This window comes from Chrysemys picta, chromosome 17 (genome assembly GCF_011386835.1).
Source record: "Chrysemys picta bellii isolate R12L10 chromosome 17, ASM1138683v2, whole genome shotgun sequence".
Classification (NCBI taxonomy): Eukaryota; Metazoa; Chordata; order Testudines; family Emydidae; genus Chrysemys; species Chrysemys picta.
In genome coordinates, this window is record NC_088807.1 from 13707178 (window position 1) to 13730369 (window position 23192).

Genomic DNA, 23192 nt, shown 5'->3' on the forward strand with positions numbered 1-23192 from the left:
CTGGTGAGGTCTCAGCTTGATGACATACCACAATTCAATAGTAATCTAAACAGACCCCCCACTTTCCAGGTTCATCGGGCACGCAATGAGAGTGTCCCTAATGCTGGTGAAGTTGTTGCATCCAATACAGGGCATACAAAGTTTAGTTAGTTGACTGTAAGTATTTATTAAAATAGGCAAACTCACCCATTTGTTCATAGGGTTCCTCTGCAAAAGAACAATGGGGAGGAGGAGAAAACAGTTCAGTGTATGTCCATTGACTTATGAATTGAAGAGGGTGAATGAGATCCTTCCTTTCTTGATTAGCATAAATATTGGCCACAGGTAGTGAGCTAGCTATTCAATTCATGGGCTAGCCCCATTCCTGGCCTGCTATGTAGTGGATAGAGGAGAGTATATTCTTGCATTAATACATATAAGAAGAAGCTTCATGCCCACAAGCAATTAGCAAAAGGTGAATATGAATCACTACGCTCCTCTGCTAATATGGGATCTGCTATGAAAGGAGCAGTAACACCATTTACATCATGTGCGGCATTCCATTTGCTTCTTTCAGTGCAGAGTCTTTTCAATGTGTACATTGCCTTTCGTAATGTGTCTCTGCAAGAGTGTTATGGTTCTTAGAGAATACAAACAAGTAGTGGGTGAGTCTATTTAAATGTTAACAATGTATGAGCAGCACTGCACAGAACCAGCAAGTGCTCATATAAGTTATTGACAAAATTAGCCAAGTAATCTGCTCTATCAAAAACAGGAGTAGAGTACACGGAAGAACAAGGCCACAGACTTACTTATTGTCTTTTTGAATTCTCCTAAAAAAGAAAAAAAATATTTAAAGATAACAGTAGCACCTTTTGCAATAATATGGCCAAGAATAAAGGTAAATAATAGTTAAAATATGAAAAGCTCTATTTATTGGAGAACAGCTGTGACGAAGTGACACAATGAACATCATGGTGTCTAACGCTGGAAGGAAGCACTCTCATCTTTTATAACATTGTCCAGAGAACTTCCCCCAAATGATTCATGTTTGCATTAGAGTAGTACCTTGTGAAAAAATGTCCAGTGATGGAGGATCCACCACAACAACCTTTAAATTATTAGAAAGGCTAATCAACCGCACGCTTAAAAATTTATTTCTAGTCTGACTTTCGAAGTTTCACTTTCCAGCCATTGGATTTTGCTTGACCATTCTCTGGTAGGTTAAAGACCGCATTATCACATATATGTTCTCTGTCTACATAGGTCTAGAGTGTAATCAAGTCACCCCTTTTCATAAGGGAGCTAAATATATTGAGCTCTTTGAGTCTATCACTATAAAACATGTTATCTAATCCTTAAATCATTCTGGCACTCTTTTATGAATCCTCTCCAGTTTGACAACTTCTTTCCTCAGTTGGGGTGAAAGGAACTGCACTCAGTATTCGAGAAAGAGAGCCAAATACTGAGCTAATATAACCCCTATAGTCATAATTAACATCATCCCCATGCCTTCTGGTTTGGGACCTAGTGAACACTTTCCTATTGAAGGGCTTGTGTGAGCTCCATTGAAAGTGGAACCTTTTTCTGAGACAGAACTTGCACTCACAGGCGGGCTCCACCAATAAGCTCCTCCCCCTCCACCGCAGTGCCTCCGGCCCACCACTGATGAGATTTACTGGAGAGTGCAGAAGGAAATGGGGGGGGGCATCAGGGTGGTGATGTGCTGAGGAAGGAAGAGGTGGAACGAGGGTGGGGCACCCTTGGGATGGGGGGAATAGGGCAAGAAGAGGCCGAGTGAGAGCGGGCAAGGGTCGGGCCTTAAGGGAAGCGTGTTAGGAAAGGCAGGACCTGGGGCAGAGAGGTTGTGAAGCGCTCATGAGGAAATCGAAAAGCTGGTGTCTCTGCCTACACTAACCCCCATGATTGGGTAACTGAAATGAAACTTAACAATGTCTCCTTCATTTTGAAGTGAAAAATCAGAATATTCAATTTCAACTCGGATTAAATATAAACTTTTCACTCTACTGAGATTCTTTTGCTTCTTTCTTGTTCTTATTTCATCAAAAACATTTTTTTTTTCACCTAAAATAGACACATTCCCATGGTAAGTTTCTGCCAACACCTTCCTCTCATAGTGAATACACCAGACCAGAAGACAGAGTATCTATATTCCATTTCCTGCTCTAGCACATATTCCTGTGTTAATATTAGCACCTCCTTTGCAGGGAAATTGTCAAAGAGCCTGCACTGGGTGCTCTGCACAGGATGTTGTTTCCCAGTTTAGGGGAAGCTCTTTGGAGAGGACAATTCTCCCTCCCTGAGGCACAGGGTGAAGTGTCCACATGGCCTTAGCTACTAGAAGGTGAGGTACAGTACTGGCAACTCGGTACTGCCACACTCCCTATCCAGATCTTTTTCATTCAATGGATATTTTCAGTTCCTGTAGCACGTGGCTGTTTTCTCTCTCATGACCAACTGCCCTTGAACCTCTGCCCCTCTGACTTCTTTCACAATGTGCTGGTGAGGTCTCAGCTCGATGACATACCATGATTCAATAAAAATCTACACAGACCCCACTTGCCAGATCCACGGGGCATGCAATAATAGTGTCTCTACTGCCATTGAAGTTTTTGCAACCAATAGAGGGCACACAAAGTTTGGTTAGTTGACTGTAACTGTTCATGAAAATAGGAAAAACTCACCCATTTGCTCATGGGGTTCCTCTGCAAAAGAACAATGGGGAGGAGAAGAAAACAGTTCAGTGTATGTCCATTGACTTATGAATTGAAGAGTGTGAATGACATCCTTTCTTTCTTGATTAGCATAAATATTGGCTGTGGATAGTGAACTAGCTCTTCAATCTGTGGGCTAGCCTCATTCCTATCACACTATGTAGTAGATAGAGGCGATTATATTCTTGCTTTAATAAATTTAAGAAGAAGCTTCATGGCCACAAGTAATTACCAAAAGGTGAATATGAAATACTACGCTCCTCTGCTAATATGGGTTCTTCTATGACAGGAGGAGTAACACCATTTACATTTGCTTATTTGTATTCCATTTGCTTATTTCAAGGCATAGTCCTTTCAATGTGTAGATTGCCTTTCGTAAAGTGTCTCTGCAAGAACGTTATGGTTCTTGGAGAATACAAAAAAGTAGTGGGAGAATCTATTTAAATTTCAACATGTATGAGCAGCACTGCTCAGAACCAACAAGTACTCATATACATTATTGAGAAGATTAGCCAAGTAATCTGCTGTATCAAAAATAGGAGGAAATGGGAACTTTTGACTCTACTGAGATGCTTTTGCTTCTTTCTTGTTCTTTTTTTTCATCCAAAACATTTTTTTCCCACCTGAAATAGACCCATTCCAATGGAAAGTTTCTGCCAACACCTTCCTTTCATAGTGAATACACCGGATCAGAAGACAGAGTATCTACGTTCTCTTTCCTGCTCTAGCACAAATTCCTGGGTCAATATTATGACTTCCTTTGCAGGGAAATTTTCAAGGAGCCTACACTGGGTGCTCTCTATAGGATGTGGATTCCCAGTTTGAGGGAAGCTCTTTGGGGAGGACAATTCTCTCTCCATCTGTGAGGCACAGGGTGGAGTGTCTGAATGGCCTCAGTTACCACAAGGTCAGGCACAGCACTAGCAACTTGGTCCTGCCAAACTCCCCAGCCAGAGGTTCTTCATTGATTGATATGTTCAGTTCCAGTAGCAGGTGTATGTTTTTCCTATCATACAAGACTGCCCTTGAACTCCTTCCTCTCTGACTTTCTTTGGAAAATGAGCTCTCCGCTTCATGACATTCCACGATTCCAGAGTAATCTACACAGACCCTCCACTTCCCATATCCACAGGGCATGCAATGATAGAATCCCTTCTGTAGCTGAAATTGTTGTAACCAATAGTTTGGTCAGTCAACTGTAACTATTGAGTAAAGTAGGCAAACTCACCCTTTTCCTCCTGGAGTTCTTCTGCAAAAAAAAAAAAAAAAAAATGGGGAGGAGAAGAGAACAGTTCAGTGTATTTCCATTGACTTATGAATTGAAAAGGGTGAATCTTTGTTGATTAGCATAAATATTGGCCAGGGGTAATGAACAAGCTATTCAAGCCGTGGGCTAGCCCCATTCCTATCCCACTACGTAGTAGATAGAGGATAGTATATTCTTGCTTTAATCAATTTAAGAAGAAGCTTCATGGCAACAAGTAATTTGCAAAAGGTGAATATGGAACACTAGTCTCCTCTGCTAATATGGGTTCTACTACGAAAGGAGCAGGAACACCATTTACATGAGGAGCTGTATTCCATTTGCTTATTTCAATGCAGAGTCCTTTCTATGTTTACATTGCTTTTTTAATGTGTCTCCGCAAGAGTTTTATGGTTCTTGGAGAATACAAACAAGTAGTGGGTGAGTGTATTTAAATTTCATCAATGTATGAGCAGCACTGCTCAGAACCAGCAAGTGCTCATATAAGTTATTGACAAAATTAGCCAAGTAATCTGCTCTATCAAAAAGAGGAGTAGGACACATGGAAGAAAAGGGTCACAGACTTACTTATTGCATTTATCAATTCTCCTAAAAAAGAAAACAAAAATATTTAAAGATAACAATAGCACCTTTTGTAAGAATATGGCCAAGAACAAAGGTAAGTAATAGTTAAAATATCAAAAGCTGTATTTATTGAAGAATAGCTGTGAAGGAGCAGGTGACAAGATTAACATCATACTTTTTAAGGCCAGAAGGAAACACTCTCATCATCTCTAACACGGGCCAGAGAAAGTCCCACAAACAATTCATGTTTGCATTAGAGCAGTACCTTTAGAAAAAATGTCCAGTGATGGAGGATGCACCACAACACCCTGTAAATTGTTAGAAAGGCTAATCACCCTAACTCTTTAAAAATTTATACCTTATTTCTAGTCTGACTTTCCTAGTTTCAGTTTCCAGCCATTGGGGGTATGTCTACACTACGAAATTAGGTCGAATTTATAGAAGCCGGTTTTATAGATATCGGTTTTATACAGTCGATTGTGTGTGTCCCCACATAAAATGCACTAAGTGCATGAAGTCGGCGGACCACGTCCACAGTACTGAGGCGAGCATCGAATTCCGGAGAATTGCACTGTGGGTAGCTATCCCACAGTTCCCAGAGTCTCCGCTGCCCATTGGAATTCTTGGTTGAGATCCCAATGCCTGATGATGCAAAACAGTGTCGCGGGGGGTTCTGGGGACATGTTGTCAGGCCCCTCCCCCTCTGTCAGAGCAATGGCAGACAATCGATTCTCGCCTTTTTCCTGGGACACCTGTGCAGAAAACATACCACGGCAAGCATGGAGCCCGCTGAGCTGAGCTCAGCTCACCGTCACCATATGTCATCTAGGTGCCGGCAGACGTGGTACTGCATTGCTACATAGCAGCAGCTAATTGCCTTTTGGCAGTAGACGGTGCAGTATGACTGGTAGCTGTCATTGGCTATCTGGGTGCTGGCAGACGTGGGGCTGCATTGCTACACAGCAACAGCCCCTTGCCTTTTGGCAGTAGATGGTGTATTACGACTGGTATCTGTCATCGTCGTATTCCAGTTCAATCAGAGGCACCTGGGCAGACATGTTTTGTCTCCTGGAGACTCAGTCCTGCCGGCAGTCCTATTGAACCGTCTTGACGATGAGGGCTAGCAGTCGTAGTACAGTATCTTCTGCCAAGCACCCAGAAGATGCCAAGGGCTATCAGTCATGCTGCACCGTCTGTTACCAGCTTAAGATGTAAAAAATAGATATATTCATTTGCTTCCCCCTCCCTCCGTGAAATCAACGGCCTGCTAAACCCAGGGTTTTAAGTTCAATCTTGGTGGGGGGGCCATTCTATGTGACAGTTGTTTGTGTTTCTCCCTGATGCACAGCAACCTTTGGTTATTTTAATTCCCTGTACCTGTACGCCATGTCGTCACTCGCCCATCCCTCCCTCCATCAGTTTCGCGCCTTTTTTCAGACCAGACGCCATAGCACTGGGATCGTGGAGACTGCTCAGATCACCGTGGCAATTATGAGCACTATGAACACCATGCGCATTGTCCTGGAGTATATGCAGAGCCAGGACATGCCAAAGCAAATCCAGGACCAGCCGAGGAGGCGATTGCAGCGCAGCGATGAGAGTGATGAGGAAATTGACATGGACATAGCTCTCACACAAGGTATGGGCCACAGCAATGTGCAAATCATGGTGTTACTGGGCAGGTTCATGCCGTGGAATGCCGATTCTGGGTCCGGGAAACAAGCACAGACTGGTGACACTGCATCGTGTTGCAGGTGTGGGACGATTCCCAGTGGCTGCGAAGCTTTCGCATGCGTAAGGACACTTTCATGGAACTTTGTGACTTGCTTTCCCCTGCCCTGAAGCGCCAGAATACCAGGATGAGAGCAGCCCTCACAGTTGAGAAGCGAGTGACGATAGCCCTGTGGAAGCTTGCAACGCCAGACGGCTACCGGTCAGTCTGGAATCAATTTGGAGTGGGCAAAACTACTGTGGGGGCTGCTGTGATCCAAGTTGCCAGGGCAATCAAAGACCTGATGATATCAAGGGTAGTGACTCTGGGAAACGTGCAGGTCATAGTGGATGGCTTTGCTGCAATGGGATTCCCAAACTGTGGTGGGGCGATAGACGGAACCCATATCCCTATCTTGGCACCGGAGCACCACATCACTGAGTACATAAACCGCAAGGGGTACTTTTTAATGGTGCTGCAAGCCCTGGTGGATTACAAGGGACGTTTCACCAACATCAATGTGGGATGGCGGGGAAAGGTACATGATGCTTGCGTCTTCAGGCACTCTGCTCTGTTTTGAAAGCTGGAGAAAGGGACTTTCTTCCCGGATCAGAAAATAACCGTTGGGGATGTTGAAATGCCTATTGTGATCCTTGGGGACCCAACCTACCCCTTAATGCTATGGATCATGAAGCCGTACACAGGCAGCCTGGACAGTACTCAGGACCTGTTCAACTACAGGCTGAGCAAGTGCCGAATGGTGGTAGAATGTGCATTTGGACATTTAAAAGCACGCTGGTGCAGCTTACTGACTCAGATAGACCTCAGCGAAACCAATATCCCCATTGTTATTGCTGCTTGCTGTGCACTCCACAATATCTGTGAGAGTAAGCGGGAGACATTTATGGCGGAGTGGGAGGTTGAGGCAAATCGCCTGGCTGCTGATTACACACAGCCAGACACCAGGGCGGTTAGAAGAGTACAGCAGTGAGCGGTGCACATCAGAGAAGCTTTGAAAACCAGTTTTGTGACTGGCTAAGCTACGGTGTGAAACTGCTGTTTGTTTCTCCTTGATGAACCCTCCGCCACCACCGCCCCCCGGTTCACTCTACTTCCCTGTAAACCAACCACTCCACCCTCTCCTCCCCCCTTGAATCATCACTTGCAGAGGCAATAAAGTAATCGTTACTTCTCATTCATGCATTCTTTATTAATTCATCACACAACTAGGGGGATAATTGCCAAGGTAGCCCGGGAAGGGTGAGGGAGGAGGGAAGGAAAAGGACACACTGCAGTTTAAAACTTTAAAACTTTAACACTTATTGAAGGTCAGCCTTCCGATGCTCGGGCAATCATCTGGGGTGGAGTGACTGGGTGGCCGGAGGCCCCCCTACCGTATTCTTGGGCGTCTGGGTGAGGAGGCAATGGGATTTGGGGAGGAGGGCTGTTGGTTACACAGGGGCTGTAGCAGCCGTCTCTGCTCCTGCTGCCTTTCCTGCAGCTCAACCATACACTGGAGCATATCTGTTTGATGCTCCAGCAGCCGGAGCATCGACTCTTGCCTTCTGTCTGCAAGCTGACGCCATCTATCATCTTCAGCCTGCCAATTGCTCTGTTCAGCCCGCGATTCATCCTGCCAACTCTGCTCTCGTTCAAATTGTGCTTTTCTGTAATCTGACATTGACTGCCTCCACGCATTCTGCTGTGATCTTTCAGCATGGGAGGACATCTGGAGCTCCGTGAACATATCATCACGAGTCCGCCATTTTCTCCTTCTAATCTTTGCTAGCCTCTGCGAAGGAGAAACATTTGCAGCTGGTGGAGGAGAAGGGAGAGGTGGTTAAAAAAGACACATTTTAGAGAACAATGGGTACACTCTTTCACGTTAAATTTTGCTGTTCACATTACACAGCACGTGCTTTCTTTACAAGGTCGCATTTTTCTTTTTATATTGAGGGCCTGCCGGTTTGGTGTGAGAGATCACTCACGCGGTGCCACGCAACAAAATTCGGCTTGCAGGCAGCCATGGTAAGCCACAGTCTTTTGGCTTTTTTAACCTTCATAACATGTGGGAATGGTTTCAAACAGTATTGCCCTCATTTCCCATACCAAGGACCCATTGGGTTGGCCATTTAAAATGGGTTTGCAATGTAAAAGGAGGGGCTGCGGTTTCCGGGTTAACATGCAGCACAAACCCAACTACTCCCCCCCGCACACACACATCCAATTATCTGGGATAATCCTTTCACCCCTCCCCCCCCCAGCACGTGGCTAACAGCGGGGAACATTTCTGTTCAGCCGAGAAGGAACGGGCACCGCTGAATGCCCCCTTAATAAAATCATCCCATTTCAACCAGGTGACCATGAATGATATCACTCTCTTGAGGATAACGAAGAGAGATAAGGAATGGATGTTATCTGCATGCCAGCAAACACCAGGACCATACGCTGCCATGCTTTGTTATGCAATGATTCCAGACTATGTGCTACTGGTCTGGCGTGGTAAAGTGTGCTACCATGGCGGATGGGATAAGGCAGCCCTCCCCAGAAAACTTTTGCAAAGGCCTTGGGAGCACATGAAGGAGAGCTTTCTGGAGATGTCCCTGGAGGATTTCTGCTCCATCCCCATACATGTTAACAGACTTTTCCAGTAGCTGTACTGGCCGCGATTGCCAGGGCAAATTAATCATTAAACACGCTTGCTTTTAAACCATGTGTAATATTTACAAAGGTACACTCACCAGAGGTAGCTTGTGTGCCCTCAGGGTCTGGGAGCATGCCTTGGGTGAGTTTGGGGGTTACTGGTTCCGGGTCCAGGGTGATAAACATATTCTGGCTGTTGGGGAAACCGGTTTCTCCGCTTCCTTGCTGTGAGCTATCTTCATTATCTTCATCATCATAATCATCTTCCTCGTACCCCAAACCCGCTTCCCTGTTGCGTGTTTCTCCATTGATGGAGTCAAAGCACACGGTTGGGGTAGTGGTGGCTGCACCCACTAGAATGGCATGCAGCTCCGCGTATAAGGGGCATGTTTGCGGCTCTGCCCCAGACCTTCATTTGCTCTCTGGCTTTGTGGTAGGCTTGCCTTAGCTCCTTAATTTTCACGTGGCACTGCTGTGCGTCCCTGTTATGGCCTCTGTCCTTCATTGCTTTTGAGACTTTTTCTAATATTTTGCCATTTTGTTTACTGCTACGGAGTTCAGCTAGCACTGTTTCGTCTCCTCATATGGTGAGCAGATCCAGTACCTCCCGTTTTGTCTATGCTGGAGCTCTTTTGCGATCCTGGGACTCCATCATGGTTACCTGGGCTGATGAGCTCTGCGTGGTCACCTGTGCTCTCCACACTGGGCAAACAGGAAATGAAATTCAAAAGTTCGCGGGGCTTTTCCTGTCTACCTGGTCAGTGCATCTGAGTTGAGAGTGATGTCCAGAGCGGTCACAATGAAGCACTGTGGAATAGCTCCCGAAGGCCAAAAGTGTCAAAATCCATACACACTACCCCAAATCCGACCCGCAAAGGCCGATTTTAGCGCTAATCCCCTTGTCGGAGGTGGAGTAAAGAAACCGGTTTAAAGGGTCCTTTAAGTCGAAAGAAAGGGCTTCATTGAGTGGACGTGTCCAGGCTTAATTCGATTTAACCCTGCTAAAGTCGACCTAAACTCGTAGTGTAGACCAGGCCTGGATTTTGCTAGACTAAAGAGCCCATTATCACATATATGTTCTCTAGCTACATATGTCTAGAGTGTAATCAAGTCACCCCTTTCCTTTGGTGAGCTAAATAAATTGAGCTCTTTGAGTCTATCACTATAACACATGCTATCTATTCCATTAATTATTTTGGTGCTCTTCTATGAACCCTCTCCAGTTTCACAACTTCCTTCTTCATTTGGGGACACTGGAACTGGACTCAATATTCCAGCAACAGAGCCAAATATTGAGCTAATATAATCCCAAGAGTCCTAATTCACATCATACCCATGCCCTCTGGTTTAGGGCCTAGCGAACACTTTCCCACTGAAGTGCTTGTGTGAGCGCCAGTGAACGGGGGACAGTTTTTCTGAGACAGAAATTGCACTCACCAGCAGACACCATCAATCATCTCCTCACCCTCCACCACAGCGTCTCCTTCCCGCCACTGATCACCTCTTCTGCAGAGGGCAGGAGGTGCTGGGGAGGAGGAGCGAAGGAAGGAAGAGGTGGATTGAGGGCGGGGCACTGTTGGGAGAGGGAGTGAAGCAGGTCCAGAAGAGAAAGAGTGGGACCGGGAACAGGTGGAGCAGGGGTGGGGCCTTGAGGGAAGGGGTGTAGTAGGGGCAGGGCCTGGGGCTGAGAGGTGGTCAAGTACCCACATGGAAATCAAAAAGTTGGCACCTGTGCATACACTGCCCCCATATTATTTCATAACCGAATCGAACCTTAACAATATCTCCTTCATCTTGCAGTGAGAAATCAGAATATTCCTTTTTAATATGGAGGAAATAGACACTTTTGACTCTAATGAGATGCTTTTGCATCTTTCCTATTCTTTTTTTATTCCAAAGAGTATTTTTTCGCCTGAAATAAACATATTCCCTTGGAAAGTTTCTGCCAACACCTTGCTCTCATAGTGAATACATGGGACCGGAAGACAGAATATCTAGGTTCTATTTCCTAATCTAGCAAATATTTCTGTGTGACTATCAGCACTTGCTTTGCAGGGGGATTGTCAAAGAGCATACACTGGGTGCTCTGCAAAGGATGTGGGTTCCCAATTTGGGGGAAGCTCTTTGGGGTAGACACTTCTTCCTCCATCCCTGAGGCACAGGGTGTTGTGTCTCCATGGCCTCAGTTACTACAAATCAGGCACAAAACTCGCAATTCGGTCCTGCCACACTCCCTATCCAGATCCTTTTCATTCAAATGGATATATTCAGTTCCTGTAGCAAGTGGATGTTTTTTCTCACATGCCTGACTGCCCTTGAATCCCTGCCCCTCTGATTTTTTTGCAAAGTGCTGGTGAACTAGCTGTTCAATCCGTGGGCTAGCCCCATTCCTATCCTACTACGAAGTAGATAGAGGAGATTATATTCTTGCTTTAATCAATTTAAGAGGAAGCTTCATGGTCAGAAGTAATTTGCAAAAGGTGAATATGAAACTCTACGCTCCTCTGCTAATATGCGTTCTGCTATGAAAGGAGCAGTAACATCATCTACATCATGTGCTGTATTCCATTTGCTTATTTCAATGCAGCGTCCTTTCAATGTGTACATTGCCTTTCGTAAAGTGTCTCTGCAAGAGTGTTATGGATCTTGGAGTATACAAACAAGTAGTGGGTGAGTCTATTTCAATTTCAACAAAGTATGAGCAGCACTGCTCAGAACCAGCAAGTGCTCATAAACGTTATTGACAAAATTAGCCAAGTAATCTCCTCTGTCAAAAAGAGGAGTAGGGCACATGGAAGAAAAAGGCCACAGACTTACTTGTTGTCTTTTCCATTACTCCTAAATAAGAAAAAAAGATATTTAACGATAACAATAGCACCTTTGGTAATATATGGCCAAGAACAAAGGTAACTAATAGTTAAAATATCAAAAGCGGGCTAAATAGATTGAGTTCTTTCAATCTATCACTATAACACATGTTATCTAAGCCATTAATCATTCTGGTACTCTTCTATGAACCCTCTTCAGTTTGACAACTTCTTTCTTCAGTTGGGGACGCCGGAACTGCACTTAGTATTCCAGCAACAGAGCCAAATACAAAGCTAATATAACCCCAAAGGTCCTAATTAAGATCATCCCTATGCCTTCTGGTTTGAGGCCTAGCAAACACTCTCCTACTGAAGGGCTTGTGTGAGCTCCAGTGGGAGGGGGACACTTTTTCTGAGACAAAACTTGCAGTCACAGGCAGGCTCCACCAATCAGCTCCTCCCCCTCCACCACAGTGCCTCCAGCTCAACACTGAGCAGCTCTTCTGAAGAGGACAGAAGGCACTGGTGGGGGAGGAGATGAGGAAGGAAGAGGTGGAATGAGGGTGGGGAACTCTTGAGGGTGGAGAACAGGGTAGAAAGAGGCACAGTTAGAGCGGGCAACGGTGGGGCCTTGAGGGAAGGGATATAGTAGGGGCAGGCACTAGGGCAGACAGGTGGTCAAGTACCCGTGAGGAAATAAAAAAGTTGGCACCTGTGCCTACACTGACCCCACATTATTTCGTAACTCAATCGAATCTTAACAATGTCTCAGTTCCTGCTCTGTCAAAACAGGAAAGTGGGATGAGGTCTAATAACTCAATGATATTTCTTTTCATCTTACAAGGCTCCCACACAGCAGTAGAGCACGCGGGAAAAAAAAAAAGCAACAGACTTACTCATTCTCTTTTCCAAGTCTCCTAAAAAAGAAACAAAACATTTTAACATAAAAATAGCACCTTTTGTAATAATTTGGCCAAGAAGACAGATAACTAATAGTTAAAATATCAAAAGCTGTATTTATTGGAGAATAGCTGAGAGGGAGCAAGTGACACAATAAAAATCATGGTGTCTGAGGCTGGAAAGAAGCACTCTCATCGTCTATAACATGGTCCAAAGAACTTCCCCCAAACAATTCATGTTTGCAGTAGAGCAGTACCTTTAGAAAAAAATTACAGTGATGGAGGATGCACCACAACCCTTTGTAAATGGCAACAATTGCTAATCACCCTCACTCTTAAAAATGTATATATTTTGTCTAGCCTGACTTTCCTAGTTTCAGTTTCCAGCCATTGGATTTTGCTAGACCATTCTCCAATAGAGTTAAGAGCCCATTATCACATATATGTTCTCTATCTTCATATGTATAGAGTGAAATCAAGTCACCCCTTTTCTTTGGTGAGCTTAATAGACTGAGCTCTTTGAGTCTATCACTATAAAACGTTGTCTAATCCTTTACTCATTCGGGTGCTCTTCTGAGAACCCACTCCAGTTTGACAACTTCTTTCTTCACTTGGGGACACCGGAACTGCACTCAGTATTCCAGCAACAGAGCCAAATACTGAGCTAATATAACCCTGGAATCCTAATTAAGATCATCCCCATGCCCTCTGGTTTGGGGCCTAGCGAACACTTTCCTACTGAAGGGCTTGTGTGAGCTCCAGTGAAAGGGGTACACTTTTTCTGAGACAGAAATTGCACTCACAGGCAGGCCCCACCATCAGCTCCTCCCCCTCCACTGCAGCGCCTCCTACTAACCACAGATCAGCTCTTCTGCCGAGCAGAAGGGGCTGGCGGGGGGAGGAGCTGAGGAAGGAAGAGGTGGAATGAGGGTGGGGCACTGTTGGTAGGAGGGAACAAGGCAGGAAGAGGCAGAGTTAGAGCGGGCAAGGGTGGGGCCTTAAGGGAAGGGCGTTAGGAGAGGTAGGGCCTGGGGCAGAAAGGTTCTCCAGCATCCCCAAGGAAATCAAAACGTTGGTGCCTGTACCTACACTACCCCCACATGATTGGGTCACTGAATCGAAACTTAACAATGTCTCCTTCCTTTTGAAGTGAAAAATCAGAATATTCCTTTTCAATTCAGAGGAAATAGAAACTTTTGACTCGACTGAAATGTGTTTGCTTCTTTCTTCTCTTTTTCATCCAGCAAGTTTTTTTCCACCTGAAATAAACACATTCCCATGGACAGTTTCTGCCAACACCTTCCTCTCATAGTGAATACACCGGACCAGAAGACAGAGTATCTAGGTTCTATTTCCTACTCTAGCACACATTCCTGTGTCAATATTCGCCCTTCTTTGCAGGGAAATTGTCAAAGAGCCTACACTGGGTGCTCTGCACAGGATGTGGTTTCCCAGTTTGGAGGAAGCTCTTTGGGGAGGACAATTCTCTCTCCATCCCTGAGGCACAGGGTGGAGTGTCTGCATGGCCTCAGTTACTACAAGGTTAAGCACAGCACTAGCAACTCAGTCCTGCCACATTCCCCATCCAGAGCTTTTTCATTCAATGGATATGTACAGTTCCTCTAGTGCGTGGATGTTTTTCCTATCATACCCGACTGCCCTTGAACGTCGACCCCTCTGACTTTCTTGCAAAGTTAGGTCTCAGCTCGATGACATACCACAATTCCAGAGCAAACTGCACAGACCCTCCACTTCCCCGATCCACAGGGCATGGAATGATAGCGTCCCTTCTGCAGTTGAAATTCTTGCAACCAATAATAGCACACATAGTTTGGTCAGTCAATTTTAAGTACTGAGTAAAGTAGGCAAACTCACCGTTTTCCTCCTGGAGTTTTTCTGCAAAAGAACAATGGGGAGGAGAAGAAAACAGTTCAGTGTATGTCCATTGACATATGAATTGAAGAGGGTGAATCAGATCGTTTCTTTGTTGATTAGCATAAATATTGGCCATAGGTAGTGAGCTAGTTACTCAATCTGTGGGCTAACCACATTCCTGGCTGGCTATCTAATAGATAGAGAAGTTATATACTTGCATTAATCAATTTAAGAAGAAGCTTCATGGCTACAACTAATTAGCAAAAGGTGAATTTGACACAACTACGCTTCTCTGCTAATATGGGATCTGCCATGAAAGAAGCAGTAATGCCATTTACATCCTGAGCTGAATTCCATTTTCTTATTTCAATGCAGAGTCCTTTCAATGTGTTCATTGTCTTTTTTAGTGTGTCTCTGCAAGAGTGTTATGGTTCTTGGAGACTATAAACCCCAAGTAGTAGTTAAGTCTATTTAAATGTCAACAATGTGTGAGCAGCACTGCTCAGAACCAGCAAGTGCTCATAAACGTTATTGACAAAATTAGCCAAGTAATCTGCTCTGTCAAAAAGAGGAGTAGGGCACATGGAAGAAAAAGGCCACAGACTTACTTGTTGTCTTTTCCATTTCCCCTAAAAAAGAAAAAAATATATTTAAAGATAAGAATAGCACCTTTGGTAATATATGGCCAAGAACAAAGGTAACTAATAGTTAAAATATCAAAAGCTGTATTTATTGAAGAATAGCTGTGAGGGAGCAAGTGAAAGGATGAACATCATACTGTCTAAGGCCGGAAGGAAACACTCTCATCATCTATAACATGGGCCAGAGAATGTCCCCCAAACAATTCATGTTTGCATTACAGCAGTACCTTTAGAAAAAATGTCCAGTTATGGAGGATCCACCAAAACCCTCTGAAAATTGTTAGAAAGGCTAATCATCCTCACTCTTAAAAAGTATACCTTATTTATAGTCTGACTTTCCTAGTTTCAGTTTCCAGCCATTGGATTTTGCTAGACTAAAGAGCCCATTATCACACATCTGTTCTCTAGCTACATACGTCTAGAGTGTAATCAAGTCACCCCTTTTCTTTGGCGAGCTAAATAGATTGAGTTCTTTCATTCTATCACTATAACACATGTTATCTAAGCCATTAATCATTCTGGTACTCTTCTATGAACCCTCTTCAGTTTGACAACTTCTTTCTTCAGTTGGGGACGCCGGAACTGCACTTAGTATTCCAGCAACAGAGCCAAATACAAAGCTAATATAACCCCAAAGGTCCTAATTAAGATCATCCCTATGCCTTCTGGTTTGAGGCCTAGCAAACACTCTCCTACTGAAGGGCTTGTGTGAGCTCCAGTGGGAGGGGGACACTTTTTCTGAGACAAAACTTGCAGTCACAGGCAGGCTCCACCAATCAGCTCCTCCCCCTCCACCACAGTGCCTCCAGCTCAACACTGAGCAGCTCTTCTGAAGAGGACAGAAGGCACTGGTGGGGGAGGAGATGAGGAAGGAAGAGGTGGAATGACGGTGGGGAACTCTTGAGGGTGGAGAACAGGGTAGAAAGAGGCACAGTTAGAGCGGGCAACGGTGGGGCCTTGAGGGAAGGGATATAGTAGGGGCAGGCACTAGGGCAGACATGTGGTCAAGTACCCATGAGGAAATAAAAAAGTTGGCACCTGTGCCTACACTGACCCCACATTATTTCGTAACTCAATCGAATCTTAACAATGTCTCAGTTCCTGCTCTGTCAAAACAGGAAAGTGGGATGAGGTCTAATAACTCAATGATATTTCTTTTCATCTTACAAGGCTCCCACACAGCAGTAGAGCACGCGGGGGAAAAAAAAAAAGCAACAGACTTACTCATTCTCTTTTCCAAGTCTCCTAAAAAAGAAACAAAACATTTTAACATAAAAATAGCACCTTTTGTAATAATTTGGCCAAGAAGACAGATAACTAATAGTTAAAATATCAAAAGCTGTATTTATTGGAGAATAGCTGAGAGGGAGCAAGTGACACAATAAAAATCATGGTGTCTGAGGCTGGAAGGAAGCACTCTCATCGTCTATAACATGGTCCAAAGAACTTCCACCAAACAATTCATGTTTGCAGTAGAGCAGTACCTTTAGAAAAAAATGACAGTGATGGAGGATGCACCACAACCCCTTGTAAATGGCAACAATTGCTAATCACCCTCACTCTTAAAAATGTATATATTTTGTCTAGTCTGACTTTCCTAGTTTCAGTTTCCAGCCATTGGATTTTGCTAGACCATTCTCCGCTAGAGTTAAGAGCCCATTATCACATATATGTTCTCTATCTTCATATGTATAGAGTGAAATCAAGTCACCCCTTTTCTTTGGTGAGCTTAATAGACTGAGCTCTTTGAGTCTATCACTATAAAACGTTGTCTAATCCTTTACTCATTCGGGTGCTCTTCTGAGAACCCACTCCAGTTTGACAACTTCTTTCTTCACTTGGGGACACCGGAACTGCACTCAGTATTCCAGCAACAGAGCCAAATACTGAGCTAATATAACTCCTGGAATCCTAATTAAGATCATCCCCATGCCCTCTGGTTTGGGGCCTAGCGAACACTTTCCTACTGAAGGGCTTGTGTGAGCTCCAGTGAAAGGGGTACACTTTTTCTGAGACAGAAATTGCACTCACAGGCAGGCCCCACCATCATCTCCTCCCCCTCCACCGCAGCGCCTCCTACTAACCACAGATCAGCTCTTCTGCCGAGAAGAAGGGGCTGGCGGGGGGAGGAGCTGAGGAAGGAAGAGGTGGAACGAGGGTGGGGCACTGTTGGTAGGAGGGAAAAAGGCAGGGAGAGGCAGAGTTAGAGCGGGCAAGGGTGGGGCCTTAAGGGAAGGGCGTTAGGAGAGGTAGGGCCTGGGGCAGAAAGGTTGTGCAGCATCCCCAAGGAAATCAAAATGTTGGTGCCTGTACCTACACTACCCCCACATGATTGGGTCACTGAATCGAAACTTAACAATGTCTCCTTCCTTTTGAAGTGAAAAATCAGAATATTCCTTTTCAATTCAGAGGAAATAGAAACTTTTGACTCGACTGAAATGTGTTTGCTTCTTTCTTCTCTTTTTCATCCAGCAAGTTTTTTTCCACCTGAAATAAACACATTCCCATGGAAAGTTTCTGCCAACACCTTCCTCTCATAGTGAATACACCGGACCAGAAGACAGAGTATCTAGGTTCTATTTCCTGCTCTAGCACACATTCCTGTGTCAATATTTGCCCTTCTTTGCAGGGAAATTGTCAAAGAGCCTACACTGGGTGCTCTGCACAGGATGTGGTTTCCCAATTTGGAGGAAGCTCTTTGGGGAGGACAATTCTCCCTCCATCCCTGAGGCACAGGGTGGAGTGTCTGCATGGCCTCAGTTACTACAAGGTTAAGCACAGCACTAGCAACTCAGTCCTGCCACAGTTCCCATCCAGAGCTTTTTGATTGAATGGATATGTTCAGTTCCTGTAGCACGTGAATATTTTTCCTATCATACCCGACTGCCCTTGAACGTCGACCCCTCTGACTTTCTTGCAAAGTTAGGTCTCAGCTCGATGACATACAACAATTCCAGAGCAAACTGCACAGACCCTCCACTTCCCCGATCCACAGGGCATGGAATGATAGCGTCCCTTCTGCAGTTGAAATTCTTGCAACCAATAATAGCACACATAGTTTGGTCAGTCAATTTTAAGTACTGAGTAAAGTAGGCAAACTCACCGTTTTCCTCCTGGAGTTTTTCTGCAAAAGAACAATGGGGAGGAGAAGAAAACAGTTCAGTGTATGTCCATTGACATATGAATTGAAGAGGGTGAATCAGATCGTTTCTTTGTTGATTAGCATAAATATTGGCCATAGGTAGTGAGCTAGTTACTCAATCTGTGGGCTAACCACATTCCTGGCTGGCTATCTAATAGATAGAGAAGTTATATACTTGCATTAATCAATTTAAGAAGAAGCTTCATGGCTACAACTAATTAGCAAAAGGTGAATTTGACACAACTACGCTTCTCTGCTAATATGGGATCTGCCATGAAAGAAGCAGTAACACCATTTACATCCTGAGCTGAATTCCATTTTCTTATTTCAATGCAGAGTCCTTTCAATGTGTTCATTGTCTTTTTTAGTGTGTCTCTGCAAGAGTGTTATGGTTCTTGGAGAATATAAACCCCAAGTAGTAGTTAAGTCTATTTAAATGTCACCAATGTATGAGCAGCACTGCTCAGAACCAGCAAGTGCTCATAAACGTTATTGACAAAATTAGCCAAGTAATCTGCTCTGTCAAAAAGAGGAGTAGAGCACATGTAAAATATATACCTTATTTATAGTCTGACTTTCCTAGTTTCAGTTTCCAGCCATTGAATTTTGCTAGACTAAAGAGCCCATTATCACACATCTGTTCTCTAGCTACATACGTCTAGAGTGTAATCAAGTCACCCCTTTTCTTTGGCGAGCTAAATAGATTGAGTTCTTTCATTCTATCACTATAACACATGTTATCTAAGCCATTAATCATTCTGGTACTCTTCTATGAACCCTCTTCAGTTTGACAACTTCTTTCTTCAGTTGGGGACGCCGGAACTGCACTTAGTATTCCAGCAACAGAGCCAAATACAAAGCTAATATAACCCCAAAGGTCCTAATTAAGATCATCCCTATGCCTTCTGGTTTGAGGCCTAGCAAACACTCTCCTACTGAAGGGCTTGTGTGAGCTCCAGAGAAAGGGGTACACTTTTTCTGAGACAGAAATTGCACTCACAGGCAGGCTCCACCAATCAGCTCCTCCCCCTCCACCACAGTGCCTCCAGCTCAACACTGAGCAGCTCTTCTGAAGAGGACAGAAGGCACTGGTGGGGGAGGAGATGAGGAAGGAAGAGGTGGAATGACGGTGGGGAACTCTTGAGGGTGGAGAACAGGGTAGAAAGAGGCACAGTTAGAGCGGGCAACGGTGGGGCCTTGAGGGAAGGGATATAGTAGGGGCAGGCACTAGGGCAGACAGGTGGTCAAGTACCCATGAGGAAATAAAAAAGTTGGCACCTGTGCCTACACTGACCCCACATTATTTCGTAACTCAATCGAATCTTAACAATGTCTCAGTTCCTGCTCTGTCAAAACAGGAAAGTGGGATGAGGTCTAATAACTCAATGATATTTCTTTTCATCTTACAAGGCTCCCACACAGCAGTAGAGCACGCAAAAAAAAAAAAAAAAAAACAGACTTACTCATTCTCTTTTCCAAGTCTCCTAAAAAAGAAAAAAAAATATTTTTAGATAACAATAGCATTATCACATATATGTTCTTTATCTTCATATGTATAGAGTGAAATCAAGTCACCCCTTTTCTTTGGTGAGCTTAATAGACTGAGCTCTTTGTGTCTATCACTATAACACGTTATCTAATCCTTTAATCATTCGGGTGCTCTTCTGAGAACCCTCTCCAGTTTTACAACTTCCTTCTTCACTTGGGGACTCCGGAATTGCACTCAGTATTCCAGCAACGGAGCCAAATTGAGCTAATATAACCCCTAGAGTCCTAATTAAGATCATCCCCATGCCCTCTGGTTTGGGGCCTAGCGAACACATTCCTACTGTAGGGCTTGTGTGAGCTCCAGTGACGGGGGACAGTTTTTCTGAGACAGAAATTGCACTCACCAGCAGGCACCATCAATCAGCTCCTCCCCTGCTGCCACAGCGTCTCCTTTCCGCCACTGATCACCTCTTTTGCACAGAGCAGGAGGTGCTGGGGGGGGGAGGAGCCAAGGAAGGAAGAGTTGGATTGAGGGCGGGACACTATTGGGAGAGGGAGTGAAGCAGGGCCAGAAGAGAAAGAGTGGGAGCGGGAACAGGTGGGGCAGGGGTGGGGCCTGGAGGGAAGTGTTGTAGTAGTGGCAGGGCCTGGGGCAGAGAGGTGGTCAAGTACCCACATGGAAATCAAAAGTTGTCACCTGTGCATACACTGCCCCCATATTATTTCGTAACTGTATCGAACCTTAACAATATTTCCTTCATTTTGCAGTGAATAATCAGAATATTCCTTTTTAATATGGAGGAAATAGCAACTCTAATGAGATGCTTTGGCATCTTTCCTATTCTTTTTTTATTCCAAACAGTATTTTTTTGCCTGAAATAAACATATTCCCTTTCAAAGTTTCTGCCAACACCTTGCTCTCGTAGTGAATACAAAGGACCGGAAGACAGAATATCTAGGTTCTATTTCCTAATCTAGCAAATATTCCTGTGTGACTATCAGCACTTGCTTTGCAGGGGGATTGTCAAAGAGCATACACTGGGTTCTCTGCAAAGGATGTGGATTCCCAATTTGGGGGAAGCGCTTTGGGGAAGAACCTTCTCCCTCCATCACTGAGGCACAAGGTGGAGTGTCTCCATGGCCTCAGTTACTACAAAGTCAGGCACAAAACTCGCAATTCGGTCCTGCCACACTCCCTATCCAGATCTTTTTCATTCAATGGATATATTCAGTTCCTTTAGCATGTGGATGTTTTTTCTCACATGCCTGACTGCCCTTGAACTCCTGCCTCTTTGACTTTGTTTGGAAAATGAGCTCTCAGCTTCATGACATTCCACGATTACAGAGCAATCTACACAGACCTCCACTTCCCATATCAACAGGGCATGCAATGATAGCATCTCTTCTGCAGTTGAAATTGTTGGAATCATTAAGCGCAACTATAACTTGGTCAGTCAACTGTAACTACTGAGTAAAGTAGGCAAACTCACCCTTTTCCTCCTGGAGTTCTTCTGCAAAAAAACAATGGGGAGGAGAAGAAAACAGTTCAGTGTATGTCCATTGACATATGAATTGAAAAGGGTGAATCTTTGTTGATTAGCATAAATATTGGCCGGGGTAGTGAAAAAGCTATTCAAACTGTGAGATAGCCCCATTCCTATCCCACTACATAGTAGATAGAGGATAGTATATTTTTGCTTTAATCAATTTAAGAAGAAGCTTCATGGCCACAAGTAATTTGCAAAAGGTGAATATGGAAAACTAGTCTCCTCTGCTAATATGGGTCCTACTACGAAAGGAGCAGGAACACCATTTACGTCATGTGCTGTCTTCCATTTGCTTATTTCAATGCAGAGTCCTTTCTATGTTTAAAGTGCTTTTGTAATTTGTCTCTGCAAGTGTTTTATGGTTCTTGGAGAATACAAACAAGTAGTGGACGAGTCTATTTCAATTTCAACAATGTATGAGCAGCACTGCTAAGAACCTAAATTGCTCATATATGTTATTGACAAAATTAGCCAAGTAATCTGCTCTATCAAAAAGAGGAGTAGAGCATACAGAAGAAAAAGGTCACAGACTTACTTATTGTATTTCCCCAAAAAGAAAACAAAAATATTTAAAGATAACAATAGCACTTTTTGTAATATGTGGCCAAGAACAAAGATAACTAATAGTTAAAATATCAAAAGCTTTATTTATTGGAGAATAACTGTGAGGGAGCAAGTGAAAGGATGAACATCATACTGTCTAAAGCCGGAAGGAAACACTCTCATCATCTATAACACAGACCAGAGAACGTCCCCCAAACAATTCATGTTTGCATTACAGCAGTACCTTTAGAAAAAAAGGCCAGTGATGGAGGATCCACCACTACCCTTGAAAATTGTTAGAAAGGCTAATCATCCTCACTCTTAAAATTTATACCTTATTTATAGTCTGACTTTCCTAGTTTCAGTTTCCAGCCATTGGATTTTGCTAGACTAAAGAGCCCATTATCACACATCTGTTCTCTAGCTACATACGTCTAGAGTGTAATCATGTCACCCCTTTTCTTTGGTGAGCTAAATAGATTGAGCTCTTTCATTCTATCACTATAACACATGTTATCTAAGCCATTAATCATTCTGGTACTCTTCTATGAACCCTCTCCAGTTTGACAACTTCTTTCTTCAGTTGGGGACACCAGAACTGCACTTAGTATTCCAGCAACAGAGCCAAATACAAAGCTAGTTTAACCCCAATGGTCCTCATTAAGATCATCCCCATGCCCTCTGGTTTGGGGCCTAGCAAACACTCTCCTACTGAAGGGCTTGTGTGAGCTCCAGTGGAAGGGGGACACTTTTTCTGAGACAAAACTTGCACTCACAGGCAGGCTCCACCAATCAGCTCCTCCCCCTCCACCACAGTGCCTCCTGCTCACCACTGATCAGCTCTTCTGAAGAGGACAGAAGGCACTGGTATGGGAGGAGATGAGGAAGGAAGAGGTGGAATGAGGGTGGGGAACTCTTGAGGGTGGAGAACAGGGTAGAAAGAGGCACAGTTAGAGCGGGCAACGGTGGGGCCTTGAGGGAAGGGATATAGTAGGGGCAGGCACTAGGGCAGACAGGTGGTCAAGTACCCGCGAGGAAATAAAAAAGTTGGCACCTGTGCCTACACTGACCCCACATTATTTCGTAACTCAATCGAATCTTAACAATGTCTCAGTTCCTGCTCTGTCAAAACAGGAAAGTGGGATGAGGTCTAATAACTCAATGATATTTCTTTTCATCTTACAAGGCTCCCACACAGCAGTAGAGCACGCGGGAAAAAAAAAAAAAAAGCAACAGACTTACTCATTCTCTTTTCCAAGTCTCCTAAAAAAGAAAAAAAACTATTTTTAGATAACAATAGCAACTTTTGTAATAATATGGCCAAGAAGACAGATAACTAATAGTTAAAATATCA

General features: G+C 44.1%; 2 protein-coding genes across 3 annotated transcripts in view; both read right to left on the reverse strand.

The window, feature by feature from the left end:
* LOC135976396 (rootletin-like) overlaps window positions 1-18342 on the reverse strand; it is a 30363-nt gene extending 12021 nt beyond the window's left edge. Inside the window, exons 1-11 of the mRNA XM_065571807.1 lie at window positions 18222-18342; window positions 16343-16363; window positions 15086-15106; window positions 14478-14498; window positions 12600-12620; window positions 11714-11734; window positions 4546-4566; window positions 3943-3963; window positions 2685-2705; window positions 792-812; window positions 187-207 (exon numbers count right to left, since the gene is read on the reverse strand). Coding sequence (XP_065427879.1) covers window positions 187-207; window positions 792-812; window positions 2685-2705; window positions 3943-3963; window positions 4546-4566; window positions 11714-11734; window positions 12600-12620; window positions 14478-14498; window positions 15086-15106; window positions 16343-16346 — 193 coding nt within the window. The 5' untranslated portion in view covers window positions 16347-16363; window positions 18222-18342. The remainder of the gene's footprint in view (window positions 1-186; window positions 208-791; window positions 813-2684; window positions 2706-3942; window positions 3964-4545; window positions 4567-11713; window positions 11735-12599; window positions 12621-14477; window positions 14499-15085; window positions 15107-16342; window positions 16364-18221) is intronic.
* The window catches only part of LOC112060607 (butyrophilin-like protein 2), a 137811-nt gene that overhangs the window by 57742 nt on the left and 56877 nt on the right, over window positions 1-23192 (reverse strand). The gene's annotated exons all lie outside the window — the stretch shown is intronic.